Source organism: Erinaceus europaeus, chromosome 6, assembly GCF_950295315.1.
Source record: "Erinaceus europaeus chromosome 6, mEriEur2.1, whole genome shotgun sequence".
NCBI classification, from domain to species: Eukaryota; Metazoa; Chordata; class Mammalia; order Eulipotyphla; family Erinaceidae; genus Erinaceus; species Erinaceus europaeus.
In genome coordinates this window covers 5,553,182-5,572,293 of record NC_080167.1, presented here as the reverse complement: position 1 = coordinate 5,572,293, position 19,112 = coordinate 5,553,182, and the positions used below count along the sequence as shown (strand labels likewise).

The following is a 19,112-nucleotide window of genomic DNA, read 5'->3' as shown; positions in this document are numbered from 1 at the left end:
TCTTTTCCATTGTATAGGACAGAGGGGAAATGAGAGAGGAAGGAGAGATGGAGAGGGAGAGAGAAAGACAGATACCTGAAGACCTGTGTCTCTGTTTATAAAGCAACCTCTCTGCAGGTGGGGAGCCGGGGATCAAACCTGGGTTACTGTGCATTGTAATTAGTATGAATTAGTACTATGAGTGGTTAACCAGGTGTGCCACTATCCAGCTCCCTCTCTCTCTCTTTAGATTTTTTTCTAAAATTATCTTTATCTATTTACTGGATAGAGACAGCCAGAAATCAAGAGGGAAAAGGGAGAGACAGAGAGACACCTGCAACCCTTTTTCACCACTCGTGAAGCTTTGCCCCTGTAGGTGGGAACCAGGGACTTGAACCCGGGCCCTTGTGCATTGTAACATGTGTGCTCCACCAGGAGTATTACCACCAGGCCTCTTCTCTCTCTTTCTCTTCCCTCCTACCCCAGATGTTCCTTATCTAAAATGAATAAATAAATGAAAAAGTTGGGCCCAGGAACAGTAAACTAGTTATGTGTAAAGTCCTGTAGCCACCAATAAATCTATTTTTAAAAAAAAATAATAATAATTTGTTTGGCCCAGGAAGCAAAGCAGGCAGGGAGGGCTGGGCCTGCAGGCATGAAGCTCAGAGCTTGAGCCCCAGTACCTCCTCATGAGCCAGACTGACACTAGGGCCTCAAATAAATCAATCTTGGTTTTCTTTTTTTCCTTTTCTCCTTTTGTCATCACTGGGGATTCACCTCTCTGAGCTGATTTTTTTTCAAGTAGAAAGAGAGAGAGAAAGGGCCAGGTGGTAGGGCACCTGACTGAGCACACATGTGACCATGCACAAGGCCCCAGGCCCCCACCTGCAGGGGGGAAGCTTTGTGAGTGGTGAAGCAGGGCTGCAGGTGTCTGTCTCTCTCCCTCTCTAACTCCCTCTCCTCTCTCAACTTCTCTGTCTCTGTCCAATAAATAAATAAGCACAGTTAAAATATATTGAGAGAGAGAGACCACAACACTAAAGCTTCCTCAACCTGAGCTGAGAGCTTGACACAGCGGAACTACTATCCAGGTGAACTATCACACATAATTTAAATAAAATGGTGGGGGCCAAGCGGTGGTGCACCTCGTTGGGCACATATGTTACAATGTGCAAGGACCCAGGTTCGAGCCCCTGGTCCCCACCTTCAGGGGGAAAGCTTTGTGAGTGGTGAAGCAGGGCTGCAGGTATCTCTGTCTTTCTCCCTCTCTGTCTCCCCCTCCCCTCTTGATTTCTGATTTCTGGCTATCTCTATCCAATAAGTAAGATAATAATTTTTTTAAATGGTGTATTGCACCAAAGTAAAGGACTCTGGGATGTGAGGGGGGTGCTTTCAGATCCTGGAACATGATGGCGGAGGAGGACCTAGGTGGGAAGTTAGAGTGTCATGCGGAAAACTGAGAAATGTCCCACATGTACCAACTATTGCATTTTATTCTTGATTACAAACTATTAATCCCCGCCAGTAAAGGGGGGAAAAGAGGCTGAAGCTGAGGAGACAGCATAATATTTTGGCAAAAGATTCTCATGCCTGAGGCTCTGAGATGCCAGGTTCAATCCCCAGTACCACCATAAACCAGAGCTGAGCAAGGGTCTGGAAAAAAAAGAAAACAAGAAAAAAGTGATCCATCACAGCTATGAGACTGAGACTGAGAGACTGAGGGACTAAGAGACTGAGAGACTGAGGGACTGAGAGACTGAGAGACTGAGGGACTGAGAGACTGAGGGACTGAGAGACTGAGGGACTGAGGGACTGAGGGACTGAGGGACTGAGGGACTGAGAGACTGAGGGGCTGAGGGGCTGAGAGACTGAGAGACTGAGGGACTGAGAGACTGAGGGGCTGAGGGGCTGAGAGACTGAGAGACTGAGGGACTGAGGGACTGAGGGACTGAGAGACTGAGGGACTGAGAGACTGAGGGACTGAGAGACTGAGAGACTGAGGGACTGACAGACTGAGAGACTGAGGGACTGAGGGACTGAGGGACTGAGAGACTGAGGGACTGAGAGACTGAGAGACTGAGAGACTGAGAGACTGAGAGACTGAGGGACTGAGGGACTGAGGGACTGAGAGACTGAGGGACTGAGAGACTGAGAGACTGAGGGACTGAGAGACTGAGAGACTGAGAGACTGAGGGACTGAGAGACTGAGGGACTGAGAGACTGAGAGACTGAGAGACTGAGGGACTGAGAGACTGAGGGACTGAGGGACTGAGAGACTGAGAGACTGAGAGACTGAGGGACTGAGAGACTGAGAGACTGAGGGACTGAGAGACTGAGGGACTGAGGGACTGAGAGACTGAAGGACTGAGAGACTGAAAGACTGAGGGACTGAGAGACTGAGGGACTGAGAGACTGAGAGACTGAGGGACTGAGGGACTGAGAGACTGAGGGACTGAGAGACTGAGGGACTGAGAGACTGAGAGACTGAGAGACTGAGGGACTGAGGGACTGAGAGACTGAGGGACTGAGAGACTGAGGGACTGAGAGACTGAGAGACTGAGGGACTGACAGACTGAGAGACTGAGGGACTGAGAGACTGAGAGACTGAGGGACTGAGAGACTGAGGGACTGAGGGACTGAGGGACTGAAAGACTGAGGGACTGAGAGACTGAGGGACTGAAAGACTGAGGGACTGAGAGACTGAGGGACTGAGGGACTGAGGGACTGAGAGACTGAGGGACTGAGAGACTGAGAGACTGAGGGACTGAAAGACTGAGGGACTGAGAGACTGAGAGACTGAGGGACTGACAGACTGAGAGACTGAGGGACTGACAGACTGAGGGACTGAGAGACTGAGAGACTGAGAGACTGAGAGACTGAGGGACTGAGAGACTGAGGGACTGAGAGACTGAGAGACTGACAGACTGAGAGACTGACAGACTGAGAGACTGAGGGACTGACAGACTGAGGGACTGAGAGACTGAGAGACTGAGGGACTGAGAGACTGAGAGACTGAGGGACTGACAGACTGAGAGACTGAGGGACTGACAGACTGAGGGACTGAGAGACTGAGAGACTGAGAGACTGAGAGACTGGCAGGCTTCCTGGCTCTGAGCAGGTCACTGGAAGTCTCCACACCGCAGACACTGCCATTTTATTCAGGCAGCCCACGTCTCCCGACATCTCCTGGACGCCAGGCCCTCACCACGCCCTTACAGCCTACACTCTGTCCTCGGATGAGCTACAGCCCCCACCTGAGGACACACAGCCGGAAAAAGGGGGCCCAGGCTCCAGAGTCTTGCCTCTCAGATGGCTGGTTCTGCGGCCTCCTTGAGCGCTTCCCATTCTTTCAAAAATGTCCCCAGCGGTCCCAGACGGGCCAGAGGGGCCCGGACGTGGGGTACCCACAGGAGAGCCACATGACACTGTGGCTCCAGCCACCTCCCCACACCCTGGGGAAGTCACACTGCTCGTCCCCACTGGGCAGGGCCCCCTCTGAGCTGAGACCACAGGAGTCCTCACCATTCACTGGACACTGGACAGCGTCCGAAGCTCAGCAGGACAGGTCCTTGGCCACTCAGCCCCGGGCACGGCGGGAAACACCTGGGGAGGAAGGACGAGGGGTTAAGGGACAGGAAGCACCATTCCAGGCTGCTGGGGACACCCCCAGGACACACAAGGACCCGCTCAGAGACCCCACTGTGCACCCAGGCACCTACTGTACCCTGGCACCACATGGGGGGTTGCTATGGCACCAGAGGAAGCTCTGATGCTGTGCTGAGTCTCCCACTCTTTGTCTGAATGAAGAAGTGAGGTCCCAGTTACACAAATCAGAAATCACTAGATAATTCTAGCCAAAGTCCTCAAATGCTCTAAGACCAGGAAAAGGCCGGCTTAACTATTTTCACGGGGGTTCTGTGAACACTCACCACCCACCAGACACAGCTATACAAGGTTCCATGCAACACAAATATAATTCCAGTTTGCAGGTGAGAAAGCTGAGGTTCAGAGAGGGGAGGCAACTTGCCCAGGACCACACAGCTGAGAGCTTCACGGCAGAACCTGGATGCCACACATGCTCAGTAAACAGTTTCTTGGGCCTGGAACCATCACTTTTTTTGTTTTGCCTCCAGGGTTATTCCTGGGGCTCGGTGTCTGCACTATGAATCCACCGCTCCTGGCGGCCATTCTGCCCACTTTCTTGCCCTTGTTGTTACCCTTATCATTGTCATTACTATTGTTGTCATTGCTGCTGTTGTTGCTTGACAGGACAGAGAGAAATTAAAAAAAAAAAAAAAAGGACAGAGAGAAATTGAGAGAGATGGGGAGACAGAGAGGGGGAGAGAAAGACAGACACCTGCAGACCTGCTTCACTACCTGTGAAGCGACTCCCCTGCAGCCAGGGGCTTGAACCAGGATCCTTATGCCGGTCCTTGCACTTTGCACCACCTGCACTTAATTCACTGTGCTACCGCCCGACTCCCCACTATTTTTAAAAAATACTTATTTATTCCCTTTTGTTGCCCTTGTTTTATTGTTGTAGTCATTATTATTATTGATGTCGTCATCATTGTTGGATAGGACAGAGAGAAATGGAGAGAGGAGGAGAGAAAGATAGACACCTGCAGACTTGCTTCACTGCCTGTGAAGCGACTCCCCTGCAGGTGGGGTGTCGGAGGCTTGAACCGGGATCATTATACAAATCCTTGTGCTTTGCGCCACGTACACTTAACCTGCTGCGCTACCGCCCGACTCCCCACTATTTTTTAATGCCACCAGGGTTATCGCTGGGGCTCTGTGCCAGCATTAAGAATCTACTGCTCCCAGTGGGTATTTTTACCTTTTTTTGTTTTCCATTTTGTTTGATAGGAAAGAGAGAAATTGAGAGAGGGGAGATAAAAAAGGGGGAGAGACAGAGAACATCCCGCCTGCAGGTGGGGAGCAGGGGATTGAACCCAGGGCAGGGCAGGTGGCTTTGGCTCTCAACCAAACTCCCCCGAACAATGGAGGTGATGTTCCAGGAGGCCAAGTATTCTTACCACCCTATCCTGGGTGAGTGGATGTGTGAGTGTGTGTGTGTGTGTGTGGGGGGTGTTCCCAGGCCCTCCTGACCCCCACACCCAGAGCTGTCCTGGCACAAAGGGCCACGGGTGTGTATGACAGAAGAACACAGCGGACAGATGTGTGGTCTCAGAGAATGTCAGTGGCGGGAGAGGGGTGGTCTCAGAACCAGCTGCTACAGGGATGCCAAGCCCAAGGGAGACCCTGCAAGACGCGAGGGCAGGGGGAGGGGAGCTGATCAGAGACCCCTGGGGCACAGGGAGGTGGGAGGGAAGGAGCAAGAAAGCAAAAAAAGGGGTACGGTGGAGTGGGGGGATGCAGCTGCAGATGGAGGGAGGAGGGGCGGGTGGTGGTGTACTCGGTGAAGCACACTTAGTACTAAGTCCAAGGACTGGCACAAAGATCCGGGTCTGAGCCCCTGGCTCCCCACCTGCAGCGGGAAACGCTTCATGAGCGGTGAAGCAGGTCTGCAGGTATATCTTTCTCTGTCCCTCTCTATCTCCCCCTCCTCTCTCAATTCCTCTCTGTCTTAGCCAATAAAAATGAAAAATGTCTGCCAGGAGCAGTGGATCTGTAATGCCAGCACTGAGCCCCACTGAGAGAGAGGGAGAGGGGGAGAGAGAGGAGGGAGATCGGCACCTTGCCCTCCTTTCCCAGGGCCAGAAAAGTGCAGACCGGCCAGGCAGCACCCACATCCCTGATAGAGCCACTTGAGGCAGGCACAGGGCATGGGGCCAAGACAGCGGCCTTGGCAGCCCCCCCCCCCGTATTGGGAGGGGAACTTAGAACTGAGGGAAGAACACCCCAGCCCAGCGAGGGCCAAGGCCAGGGTCTGGGCACCTCCTTGGCCAGTCCCACCCCTGCCGGTCCTGATGTCTCCCAGGCAGAAGATTCCTGCCCGGCCCACACCCACGGCAGAGCCTCCTGGGGCAGCTACAGGAGTCAAGGCCACATCTGGTTCCTCCCTGGCAGAAACCAAAAACTTCAGGCAGATGCGGCTTGCGTAACTTCCACCAGGCAGCGTGGGCGCAGCCCTGAGATGTTCTGCCTAGAGCCTGAGGCTCCCCCTTGGGGGGGGAGGTCGGGTACCAGAGGACTAAGCTTCTGGGCGGTTCAGGTGAGACAGGGGCGCAGTGGCCGGCCAGCGGGTGGCACGGCCACCTTCAGACTCAGAGCCCACTGAGCCGCCCAGCCGCTTGTCATTGCCTCCTCAGAACATCCCAGAATCCTCTGGTCTTTGCTCAGTGGAGCCTCCCAGAGCCCAAGGCCACTGTGGCAGGGTCCTGGGACTGCATCTTACAGACAGCAGGCTAGAGAGCCCAGCCCCCAGAAATCTGTCCTGTCCTGAGTGCTGGGAGGGTGCGCCCACTTGACAGCCTCTGCCACCCTGGCCAGGCAGGTGCTGGGTGCTGCCGGCAGGCTCTTCTCATCATCCCCCCCAAGGGGCACCGGGGGGAGTCATGGGCCCAGGAAGGCCCGGCTGGCCTGGGGAGCATGGGCACAACACCTTCAGGACACATGAACCCCGTCCCCCAGTCTCCCCCCCTTGGGCACAGGGGACAGTGGGACAGACGGACACATCTGAGCCACAGATGTGCCTTCTGCTTCCTCTCCGCTTGACGGGGCTGGAGCTGCAGAGGACACACCCCCTTTCCATCCAGGTCTCTATCCCTATCTGTCTGCCATTCTGGTGTCTGTCTGTCTATGCTCTGTCTCTGTCTATCTGCCCATATCTGGTCTCTCTGTCTATGTCTCTCTGTCCCTGGGTGTCTGTCCATGTCTCTCTGACCCTTTGTGTCTTTCTGCACATGTCTCTCTGTCCATGTTCTGGGTGTCTGTGTGTTCATGTCTCTGTCCCTGTCTCTCTGTCCTTGGGTGTCTGTCTGCCCCTGCCTTTCTGTCTCTATCCCTGGGTGTCTGTGTCTGGCTGTGTGTCCCTGTTTCTTTGTCTGTCTTACTGGTCATGTCTCTCCTTGGGTGTCTGTCTGTCCAGGTCTATCTCAGTCTCTCTCCCTATATCTCACTCCTGCTCTCTCCCTGGCTGAGCATCTCGTCTCCTTCTCTCTGCCCCCTTCTCCAGGGTGCCCCCTGTTCCCTCACCACCCCACCCCCCGGCCCAGGGCTTCACCTGCAGGCCTCTCAGCGCCTGGCTGGCTCAGCCATTCTGCTGCCCGATGTCCTGTGTTGGCCAAGCCTTTTCCTGGCTGCAGACCCTCAGGCTGGGTCTTAACAGGGCCCGTGGGCGTGGGAGCCCAGCAGGGAGGCTGGAAGCTTCCCTCCACATTGGCCTGGTGCCACCCGCTCTCCCACCAGCTCTGCATCCCTCTGACAGCCTGCAGCCTTTGCTCCCCCAGGCTGGGTGGTGAGGGTCTGCTGGAGGCCCGCGGTGGGGGTGGGGGTGCTGACAGTTCAATTCTCCGCAGGCTTCGCAGCTCACACAGCACAGACGGTGTCCACCCAAAATCTGAACCACAGACTCTGCACCCCAAACCTTTGCTTTCCACTGGCCCAATATCCCGCCTGAGCTTGCCGCTGGGAAGGACGGGGCTCTGCCAGCCCCAAGGGCCCCCTCCCCTCATGGCCCCCTTTGGCTAACTCAGGGTCCCTCATAGTCCCAGCCACCAACTCCTCGCCCTCAAGACGGGGTGGGGGGGAACTCTCCGGGTCCCCCAGATGATGCCAGCATACACCTCAAGGTTACAGTTCCTGGACACCCGGTTCTGCCAGGCTCAGGGGCCTGGAAACTGTTAGCAGATGCTGGGCTGAGTCCTGGCCGCCAGCCGGGACCAAATTAGCTTACTGTGCTGGGAGCTTCCTCCAGGTCCCACGCCCACACCAGCTTACACTGAGTCACCACGGCCTGAGCTGATCGCCCAATGGCTGACCATTCTCCCCAGGTCTGAATGGGCCCGTGTTTGAGCTCAGGGTGGGGGTGGAGGGGAGCTGCCACACTGGACCTACACAGCCTGTGAGCTCAGAGGTCCCTCGAAACGTGCAGGAGACCCCAGAATCCTCCCCTTGCTTGCTGACTGGCACCCCAGTTCAAACCTCACTGAGTATTTTTTTATACCTCCAGGACCTCGTGCATATGTGATTCCACTGCTCCCGGATGAGCTTTTCATTCTTTTAAAATCTCAGCTAGAGAGCAGAGCAGGAGAGGGGAGGAGAGCAGGAGAAACAGCACAGCATCAACCCACCATCCAGAGAGCTTCCTCCAGTGCTGTGATGCTCTTGTGTGATGCCAGGGCTCGAACCCAGTACCTGGTACATGGCAAGCTGCATGCTGTAACAGCTGGCTCTCTCTTGGGTCCTCATTCCTTGAGTCTGAGAGACAGTCCTCCCTCCCCGGTGGGCTCTGTCCCCAAACCTACCCCATTATCCTGTTAGAGTCCAGCCCCCAAGGACCCCCCAGCAAGACAGCATGCATGTGTGGCTCTCCCTCTGAGCCAGAAAGCCTCTCTGGTCCCCAACGCTGTGTCCCCAGGCCCCTCAGCTTAGGCCCAAAGCTACAAGGCAGACACGAACCTGGGGAAAAGGCCTGTGAAGACTCCTAGTTCCTTGCTTCCTCTGCAGCCCGGAGCCTCCCACTCCGTCTGGGGGTGGCAGCAGCCGGGCCCACAGGGCTGGGAGAAAGGAGAGCAGGAAAACTTCTGGAACCTTCTTTCTCCCTCCCGTTCAAGTGGACGTGAGCTGACAAAGAAATCATCCTGAAGCCACTATCTCTTGGGCATCTGTGGGAGCCCAAAGTCAGAACCCCAACTCTGCAAAGCAGCAGGGGGGCAGAGGAAGCTGAAATGGGACCTCCACCCAGTCAGCCATCCAGGATCCCGGAGAACAACTGCTGTGACATCCGGTCCCCAGGTTCACAAGGTCTGACCCCCAAGTCTCACAGGTCAGTCAGAAAAAACAAACAAACAAACAAGACAAATACACAAATGTCGTAGCCTGGCCACCTCAACAAACCAGTGACCCCAAGGGAGACACGGACCTCTGGCTGTGGGATGTCTGAGACTCTCTAAGGTTCTTCCCCTCACACACACACAGCACAGAAACTCCCACAGCAGGACCCAAGCCTAAGACCAGCTCTCTCGGAGCAACCTGAAGGCCGGCCCTGGGTTCAAGTCCCTCATGAACGAGAGTCCTTGGTTTTTGACTTCATAGTAAACTCACCCACTGTCTGTCTGTCTGGTCTCAGAGGGTGTCCAGCTAGATGCCACCCTCCTTCCCCCACCCCGTTCTGCTGTCCCTTGAGTGAGGGTGGCCTGGCCACAACACACACACACACACACACACACACACACACACACACACACACACACACACACACCATGTCCTGCTCAAAGCTCTGGGGCTGGGAGATTCTGAATAACAGACACCGGAGAAAGGTCTTCTATGAATTGCTGTGGGTGCCAGGAAGCTGGGGTACATTTTAAGTGTATTACATTTAAGTGTATTATTATTTTTTAATTGATTTCACAGAGGCCCCTCCTGGGGCCTGGCTGGGGCCTCCCCACCTCCAGCCCTGCCCTGGGGCTGGAGTGGGCATGGAAGGAAGTGGTCTGTGTAGCACGAGACCCCCAACTCCCTGGCCAGAAGGACCTGAGCAATGCAGCTTCTAAATCCTTCCTGAAGTCACCCACTCAGGAGGCCAGGAGAGGGCGCCTGGCTCTCCCCCATGAGTCACATCACATCATGTCACGGCTCCCAGAGCTGGGCCTGGCAGGCCGGGCGGCTTTGGGCAGGTGGCAGCTCCTCTATGGGCCATGGCTTGGTCTCCTGGCCCAGAGGGTTCACAGAGCAGAGGGTGCAGAAAGGGGGTTGGGGATTATTTCACATAGGGAAGCTGAGGGGCATATTTCTGCTGCTCTTGTTACAATCTGAGGGGTCCAAGGAGAGCTTGGACCCACCCCCAGCCCTCCCCGGATGGAGGAACCTGATGTCAGGAAGCGTGAGAACTCAGAGGACCCCCTCCCTCCCCCTCTTCACACACCCCATCTGCTCCAGCCCAGGACAGAGGCCTGCACATCTGGAGCCCATCCGCCCCCCCAGACCCCTCATTCTGGAGACTTCCTGCCTCCTCCTGGAAGCTTCTCCCTGGCCCCATCCAGGAGGAAGTGTGCTCAGCACGGGCCTGGGGTCCAGGAGAGCGGGTTTGGCACGTCTCCTGGGAGAGGTCAGCAGACAGAAGCCCCATTGGAGGGCCAGGAGGGTGGGGTGCGCCCCCCACCTCCTCTCCCCCCATGGCTGACTCAAGCCCGCAGGGAGTCTGAGAGACTTCCGACAAGCTGGCCCTGACGACCGGTTAGTGGAAAAGAGGCCAAAGACTCCTTCCAGAGCTGGGCCTGGCTCCACAGCTCCCCGGCTGCCGGGCTCCCCGCTCCACAGACTATGTATTGAGCACCTACTGTGTGCAGGACACAGCAGGACACACACTCACAAATAAGGAACAAAGAAAGCTAACATCTCTCAGCCAGACTGCCTGGGTTCGAGTCCCCAGGCCGCCCCTCCCCAGCTGTGTGACATCAGGTGAGTCACCACCCCTCTCTGTGCCTCCATGCCCCCTTCTGGCAGTGGGGGAGGGGGCAGGACCCCCCCACACCCTGGGGCTGCTACAAGGATGAGTGAGTTGGCCTGGCCAGCAAATGCTGGGGTGGGGTGGGGGAGTCGAATGGAACATACGGTGAGTAATGAAGTCAGAGGGGAGCAGAACATGGAGGGGGTGATGTCAGAGGCCGGGCGATGGCAGACCCGGTTAAGTACACAAATTACCAAAAGCAAAGACTTGAGTGCAAGTCCTGTCTCCCCGTCTGCAGGGGGTCTGCTCCCCACCTCTGCAGAGGGTGAAGCAGGTCTGTAGTTGTCTATCTTTCCCTCCCTCTCTCTATCTCCCTGTCCTCTCTCAATTTCTCTCTGTCCTATATAATAAAAAAAATTAGAAAAAAAAAAAAAAAGGAAGAAATGGCCAACCAGAAAATGAAACTGACCAACAGGGAGAGGTGGATTTGTAGTGCTGGCACCAAGCCCCAGAAATAACCGTGGAGGAAATAAAAAATAAATATATAAACAACAACAACAACAATGGAAAAAAATGGCCTCCAGGAGCAGTGGATTCATAGTGCAGGCACTGAGCCCCAGCAATAACCCTGGAGGCAAAAAAAAAAAAAGTATAAAAAATAGATAAATAGATGAAAGAAAGGTGGTGATGTCTTAGGCAAAGGGCTTGGCGAAGGCATTCAAGGGGCCTCTGGCAAAGCAGGTGCACCAGCCAGGAGAACCCTCCCTCCAGCCCCTGGTTCTGGTCATTTTATTTCTTTGGTGGTGAGGGGGTCCCGGGAGGAGCACCCTCCCCCATGTGGAGATGAGGTTGAGATGTCACCTGGAGCCCGGGCTGCAGGCAAAGTGGTCAGGCCAGCTCTGCATTTCAGGGTAGGGTTCCCCGCAGTCCCCATTCCTCTCCATGGCCCCCCCTGACTCTGGAGCAAAGCTGCAGTCGGTCTCAGAACCTGCCTGCCCAGGGTCCCTGCTGGTGTAGAAATAAGAGAAATCCAACCGTAACAAAAAGAGGTCACTTCCAGCTTTCTCAGCCAGCATGGTCTCTGTGCAGGAGCGGAATATCCTGACACCGGTCACTCCAGTGCTGTCCACCTGGGCCAGTTAGTAAAAGGCCGAGTAAAAGGGAAGCTTCTTGGAGGAGGTGGTATTTCAGTAGAGGCTTGAAGGGGATGCAAAGCCTTTGCTAAACAGAGCAAAGGAGAGAGACATGCCTCCAGAGGGGCCAGTGTGTGCAGGGGCACAGAAGCATGAATGGGGTTGGAGGGGCGGACAGGATGGGAGAAAAGAGGGTTTCAGATTATGAACCCTCCCAGAAGCACCCACTCTATCCTGTGAGCATTAGGGAGGCATGGATGAGCTTCAGCAGAGAGGTGTCCGTCTTTCTCGAAGGAACCCATGGAGACGGGGCAGCAGTGGCTAAAGTGGGGCAGCATCCTCTTTCCTGTCCAGGGTCACCCAGGAGTGTCAGTCTTGGGGATGGGGTGGGGAGGGGTGCAGGGGGCATCAGTGAGCCGGGGAGCCTGGGAGACCCGACATCCAGACTGGCTTCAAGAGCCGTTTCCACAGCAACCACTGATGCTCTGAGAAAGATCTAGGATGAGTGGAGACCTGAGGGGTCTTCTGGGAGGAGCCACGAGATAGAGAGGGGTCCCCAGTGCTGGTCAGTGAGGGGTCCCCAGGTCTGAGAGCCCCCCACCTTGTCACCAAAGCCACTGATGCAGTCTGGTCATCATGGCAACACCTACCCCCCCAGCCCTGGACCTTAAGAGGGTGAAAAATGAAGTCACCAGACACGTCCAGCTGGGCCAGGGGCTGGTGTGAGAGCACAAGACGGGGAGGCCTCCGGGGACTCAGATGCCCTAACCAGGGCGTGAGTGGGGACAAGAGGGACAGAGGCCGAGGGGAGGGGTACAGGACATGAGTCCCTGCAGAGCAGACCCCCACAGTGGTCTTTCTAGTCCCACTTCACAGATGTGGGAACAGACAAAAAGAAGCAGAGCCACCAGCCTGGGATCTCAGAGCCGGGCAGGGCCAGAGGTAGGATCTGAACCTGTCTCATCTGACACCCTGTCTTCTGTCACCTGCCCTTGACAGCCCACCACTGGTCCATCGGGGATCCTCTTGGACCAGAACCCTGTGTCTCCGAGTCGCACACATTCATGGCTGCAGCTCAGGGGGGGGGGGGCCCTCACCTCACTTCCCCAGGGAAGAGGTCACTGTACCCTGGACAGGTCAGGCCACTGGTTCTGTCCTGCTGGCTGGCCCCAAGAGCCTGAAGTCACCCCCCTCCCAGCCGACAGCCCCAGGCACAGGGACCCTGGGGACACCGGGCAGGTCTGGTCCCCTGGAATTCACTGGCTACGGCCCAGGCAGCTGACATGACGGCAAAGCTGCCACTGTTGCAACCAGGACCTGGAGTTTGCTCCCCCACCCTGTTCCCAGGCTTGGGGTGGAAGGAGTGGGCAGGCTGGCCTCCTCCAGACCCTGTCACTGTGCTGTCACTTCCCCAAGGACACACCCTCCAGCCTCTGCAGGGAAGAAGGTTCTTGCCAGAAAAACTGGCAGCAGAAAAAAAAATCCAGTATCCTCCAAGTCATGGCTGGAGGGGTTGCCCCAAGGGGACTCCTGGCAGCTGGCAGTGTCTCTGCCTCACCTTCACATGGGGAAGGTCTCCTCCTGGGAAGTCCCCTCCACCACCACCACCAAAGAAATAAAATAACTGCGAGTCGGGCAGTAGCACAGCGGGTTAAGTGCAGGTGACAGGTGACGCAAAGCGCAAGGACCGGCGTAAGGATCCCGGTACGAGCCCCTGGCTCCCCACCTGCAGGGGAGTCACTTCACAGGCGGTGAAGCAGGTCTGCAGGTGTCTGTCTTTCTCTCCCCCTCTCTGTCTTCCCCTCCTCTCTCCATTTCTCTCTGTCCTATCCAACAACAATGACATCAATATCAACAACAATAAAACAAGGCAACAAAAGGGAATAAATAAATATTTTTAAAATCTTTAGAAAGAAAGAAACAAAAAAGAAAGAGAGAGAAAGAAAGAAAGAAAGAAAGAAAGAAAGAAAGAAAGAAAGAAAGAGAAAGAGAAAGAAAGAAAGAAAAGATAACCAGAAGCATGGGCTGGAAGGAGCGTTCTCCTGGATGGTGCGTCTGATTTGCCGGATTCAAGCCCGGCTCCTACCACACTGGGAGAAACTTTGGTCTGTGGTGTGTTCCTTCCTCCTGTCTCCCTGTCTCTGTCTCTCTAAGAAAAGTTTGCCAGATCTGTGGAGACAGCATAATGGCTCTGCAAAAAGCCTTTCCTGTCTGAGGCACCAGAGGTCCCAGGTTCAATTCCCTGACCCACTGTAAACCAGAGCTGAACAGGGCTCTGGAAAAGATAAATAAACTAATGAATAAATAAATAAATAATAAGTAAATAAATAAATAGCCCAGAGTACTGAAGCTCTGGTGATGGAAAATCCCTGAATAAAAAAAGGTGTAAAAAAAAATAAGCCGAAATGAACTCTCTGAGTCCTGTTTTGAGAGTGGCTCTCCTCTCCCTGTTTCTCTCCCTGTCTCTGTCTCCCTATCTCTTGGTGTCTCTGTCTCTCCATTTCTGTCTCTCTTTTCCTCTCTGTCTCTCTGTCTCTTTCCCTCTCTATCTCTCTGTCTCTTTCCCTTTCTGTCTCTGTGTCTGTCTGTCTCTCTTTCCCTCTCTGTCTCTCTTTCCCTCTCTGTCTCTCTTTCCCTGTCTCTGTGTCTCTCCTTCCCTCTGTCTCTCTTCCCCTTTCTGTCTCTGTGTCTGTCTCTCCTTCCCTCTCTGTCTTTCTCTGTCTCTCTTTCCCTCTCTGTCTCTCTTTCCCTCTCTGTCTCTTTCCCTCTCTGTGTGTCTCTCTGTCTCTGTGTCTGCCTCTCTTTCCCTCTCTATCTCTCTCTTTCCCTCTGTCTCTCTCTGTCTCTCTTTGTCTCTCTTTCCTTCTCTGTCTCTTTCCCTCTCTCTGTGTCTGTCTCTTTCCCTCTCTGTCTCTCTGTGCCTCTCTCTCCCCCTGTCTCTCTCCCTCTCCCTGTCTCCCTCTCTCCCCTCACCTCCAGCAGCAGAATCTCTAGAGCAAGGCAGCCCACTGTTTGACAGCGCTGCTGCTCCAGGGCCACTGCTGAGATGAGCCCTGCATGCGACCTGGCAGGTTCATGGGTTAGACAGAGGCCCCAGTCACCCGGCCAAGACCGCCCTCCCCTGGCAGCGGCCGCTTCCTCCCCTTGACCTTGGCCTTCGGCCACCACTTCCTCTGCACCCTTCTTAACCCCCTGCCTGCTGGCCCCCACCTGGGTGGCAGGGGCAGTGCCCCCCTCCCCGGCATGGTGCTGGGGTGCTGCAGCACCTGGGCGCTCAGGGGGTCTGTGGTTCCGGCCGCTGCAAATCAATCAGATGGGTCCAGAAGTGGGGATGGGGGAGCCCAAAAGAGGCTCACCAATTCACCCCTGGGACATAAATTAAAAGTGAGAGTGAAAGGAGGAAGAGAGCCGTGGGTGGGGACGGAAAGCAGAGCCAGGACGGAGGGGAAAGGCAGACATAAGTCATGTCCCAAATTCTTCTCATGGGTGGGCCCGTCTGGAGAAGGAAAAGGAGCAAAACCCAGCTTGATCGAGGGGCAGCCAGCGTCCCGGGCCAAGGGAGGAGCAGAGAGGACGCAGCCTGGAGGTTCTAGAAGGTTGCAGAAAGCGATAAAATCCTGCTCCTCCTCCCCGTCAGCTGGAGGGTGATACCACCTCCAAAGTGCCCCCCAGGAAGAGGCACTGTCCCTGATGTGCGGGGGTACAGGGGTGTCTGTTTCTGTCTAGGACTCCTGGGTTTGCACACGGCCGGCTCAAGCCAGAGACGGTTTGGTCTTCAAGTTGATCTCCCTGACATTGTTCCTCTGATCTGATATCTTGCAATTTGGTTTCCCCACCAGCATTATCTCTGGGGCTCCACGCCAGCATAATTCCTCCGCTCCCAGCAGACTTGCATTTGATTGATTGACTGATTGATTCCCTTTTGTTGCCCTTGTTTTATTGTTGTAGTTATTGATGTTGTCGTTGTTGGATAGGACAGAGAGAAATGGAGAGAGGGAGGGGAAGACAGAGAGGGGGAGAGAAAGATAGACACCTGCAGACCTGCTTCACCACTTGTGAAGCGACTCCCCTGCAGGTGGGGAGTCGGGGCTTGAACCGGGATCCTTATGCCGGTCCTTGTGCTTTGTGCCACCTGCGCTTAAGAATTGTATTTTTTTTAATGACAAGGGTGAGAGACAGAGAGGGAGAAAGATACAGAGAGAAGGAGAGACAGCACAGCCCCACTCCACTTCTCGTGAAGTTGCCTCACACCGGTGCTCCCAAGCAGTGGCTGGGGGGCTTGAACCCAGGTCCTTGAGCGCCATGAAGAATGTGCAGTGCCAGGTGAGCTAGCCTCTGGCTGCCTATCTTGAGACCCTTGGCAGCAGTAAAGGGGCCCAATTCTTCACTGCCAATGCCAGAACCCCCACCATGCTGCCTTCCAGCTGTGGGCCAGACCCCCCAGCTCTTGCCGCCTCCCTACACCCCACTTTTGTGATGAGTGTACAGTGATCCCCGAGAAGGGCAGCCTTGACACCCTCACAGCTGGGAGCAACCTCAAGAGGGGACCAGGCGTTGGCGCACCGGGTTAAGCACACACAGTACTAAGAGCAGGGATCCAGGTTCGAGTCCCCAGCTTCCACTGACAGGGGGGAAACTTCACAGGCGGTGAAGCAGGTCTGCAGGTGTCTGTCTTTCTCTCCCCCTCTCCTCTCAGTTTCTCTCTGTCCTGTCCAATAAAATGGAAAAAATAAGCCACCGGGGGAGCAGTGGATTCATACTGCCGGCACCAGCACCGAGCCCCAGCGATAACCCTGGAGGGAAAACAACAGGAAACAATGGGTGTTGACGAGGTTGTGATGAAAGAGGACCTCTAGGGGGCTGGGAGGTAGCACATAGGGTTAGGCGCATATGACTGGAGCACAAGGACCGGTGTAAGGATCCTGGTTTGAGCTTCCCAGCTCCCCACCTGCAGGGGGGTTGCTTCACAAGCAGTGAAGCAGGTCTGCAGGTGTCTATCTTTCTCTCTCCCTCTCTGTCTTCCCCGTCTCTTTCAATTTCTCTCTGTCCTATCCAACAACAACTATAACAACAATAAGGGCAACAAAATGGGAAAAATGGCCTCCAGGAGCAGTGGATTCATAGTGCAGGCACTGAGCCCCAGCAATGACTCTGGATGAGCCCCAGCAATGACTCTGGTGGTAAGAAAAAGAAAGAAAGAAACAAAGAAAGAAAGAAAGAAAGAAAGAGAGAGAGAGAGAGAGAGAGAGAGAGAGAGAGAGAGAGAGAGAGAAAGAAGAAAGAAAGAAAGAAAGAAAGAAAGAAAGAAAGAAAGGAAGAAAGGGAGGAAGATAGGAAGGAAGAGGGCCTCTGCTCCACTTGGGTGGGGATGCTAACCGCTACAGCCCTTGTGAAAGATGGAACAGAGAATCCTTAAACAAATAAAAATGGAAACACCCAAAGATTCCGTGCTCACTCCCAGGCATTTCCTCAAAGGACCCAGAAACACTAACTCGAACGGACACACATACCCGTGTTCACAGATGCAATATTCAGAACACCCACTGAAGGCTTGGCCCTGTAAGGGAGTACTCCTCGGCCATGTTAAAGGACGGACCTCGGCCACCTTGCAAGCAGTGTACTGCCCTATGCGTGCGTGTGTGCGTGCGTGCGTGCATTCTGAGGAGATAAAGCCCAGGAGCAGACAAAACTGAAATAGAAAGGCAGGGCGCAAGGGGTGAAGAGGACCGGGTCACCTGAGCAGAGGCGGCAGGGAAGGAGGAGCAGAAGCAGGTGTATAAAGGGCAGCTGGGGCCTCGGCTGCGACTCAGCAGCTGCCACTCAAACCACCAGGCTCCTGAGCCCCCCGGCCCCTGCCGTGGAAGCACTACAGTGGGCAGAGTGCAGGACTTGCAAGCGAGACACAGAGACCTGCCATGCACCCAGCCTCCTTGCCAGCCCCAGAACTGGACCCCCCAGAGAAGCTACTGGAGCCCCTCACCCGCACCAAGCTGTCTTTGGCTTGCATCCATTGTCCTCCTGATTCCATCCTGACGCATGGGATAGCCACCTCAGCTGTGAACAGGCCCCCGGTCACCCCTGGGGTAGGGGAGGAGGGTATCAAAGCCACTTCCACCCCTGCCCAGGAGAGTTGGTCACTGCCAAGAATCAGCCCTACGCGCACACACACACACACACACACACACACACACACACACACCAAGCATCGGTCCCTGACAGCCCAAGATGCTGGTCTGTGGCCCCTTCCTGTCCTTCCCTCTGTCACCTTACTCACAGCCTGGTGACCAGCCTCCCCCCTTTTCCTCTGACAAAAGCTCAGAGAGGACAAGCACCCTGGCCAAGGACACATACCCTGGCCTGTCAGGTTGCGTCGCAGGGGAGAGAAGAGACCAGGAACTCGTGGCTGAGCAGGAACGCAATGCAATGCCTTTAGTGATCAGAGACAACACCTTTATATCTTTTGAAACAGAAGTGGCAGGTCAGAAAAGGAAATGGCTAGGAGAGGGGGTGGAGAAAAGAAAAGAGCTCCAACGTAAAAAGCTTCCATAGCAGCTGTTGCGAAGGTTCTAACCAGTGGGATAAACCAATATCTGCAGGCAGGACAGGTCTCAGGCAAAACAACGATTATGTAAATAGACCACAGCGTCAAGGAATGCAGGGGACCTGGCATAATGACCAACACTGGCCAAGGACTCGCCTCACCTCCAGCCAGAGGGAGGAACAAAAAGGGCCCTGGGGAAGCATGGAGATGTGGGAACTTCCTGTCCCTGGAGCCCTGCAAGCAGAGGAGGCCGCTGTCACTGCTTCCCAGAAGGTTCTGGACCTGAACACTCCCCTCACCTGGCATCAGAGGGCTGACCACCTACCAAGGGGTCTTCAATGGCCTCGGGTGTCCTGCTCAGGAACACGCTCCTCAGCTGTGTGGGGGTGGGTCGGGAGGACTGGTTTGGTTTCAGCTGGACGTGTGCAGAGAGAGAAAGGTCTAGAACAGGTCACAGACCTGAGGAGCCACTCCGGGCAGCGCGGGGAGTGTCTGCAGTGCAGATCATGTGGAAAGCTCTGGAAACAGAGAGGCAGGTGGGCTCTGGGCGGACAGACTAGCCCAGGGTGGGCAAGCCAGGGGTCTCTGCCCCGTAGGAATTGTGCGGCCTTACACAGGTAGCTCTGTCTCTGAGCCTCAGCCTCTGCCTCTTCCTGGACGGGGAAGCATAGCTCGGCCAGATAGAGCACAAGACGTGTAGGCCTGAGGCTGCAAGTTCAACCCCCAGCACCACTTTATAACAGAACTGAGCAGGGCTCTGGAACACTCTCCTAAATAAATCTTTTTTTAAAAAAAACTTTTCCCCCGGCTCCCCACCTACAGGGGAGTCGCTTCACAGGCAGTGAAGCAGGTCTGCAGGTGTCTGTCTTTCTCTCCCCCTCTC

The 19,112-nt window shown here is 55.0% G+C and overlaps 2 protein-coding genes across 3 annotated transcripts in view; one reads left to right on the top strand and one right to left on the bottom strand.

The window, feature by feature from the left end:
• Positions 1–19,112, top strand: part of ACADS (acyl-CoA dehydrogenase short chain) — a 379,518-nt gene that overhangs the window by 346,078 nt on the left and 14,328 nt on the right. The gene's annotated exons all lie outside the window — the stretch shown is intronic.
• CMKLR1 (chemerin chemokine-like receptor 1) overlaps positions 1–19,112 on the bottom strand; it is a 35,833-nt gene that overhangs the window by 2,678 nt on the left and 14,043 nt on the right. Inside the window, exons 2-3 of one of the 2 annotated variants that reach the window (XM_007525260.3) lie at positions 8,566–8,663; positions 3,502–3,582 (exon numbers count right to left, since the gene is read on the bottom strand). In XM_007525260.3, coding sequence (XP_007525322.3) covers positions 3,502–3,504 — 3 coding nt within the window. In that variant the 5' untranslated portion in view covers positions 3,505–3,582; positions 8,566–8,663. The remainder of the gene's footprint in view (positions 1–3,501; positions 3,583–8,565; positions 8,664–19,112) is intronic. The other variant, XM_060192978.1, reaches the window with a different exon arrangement.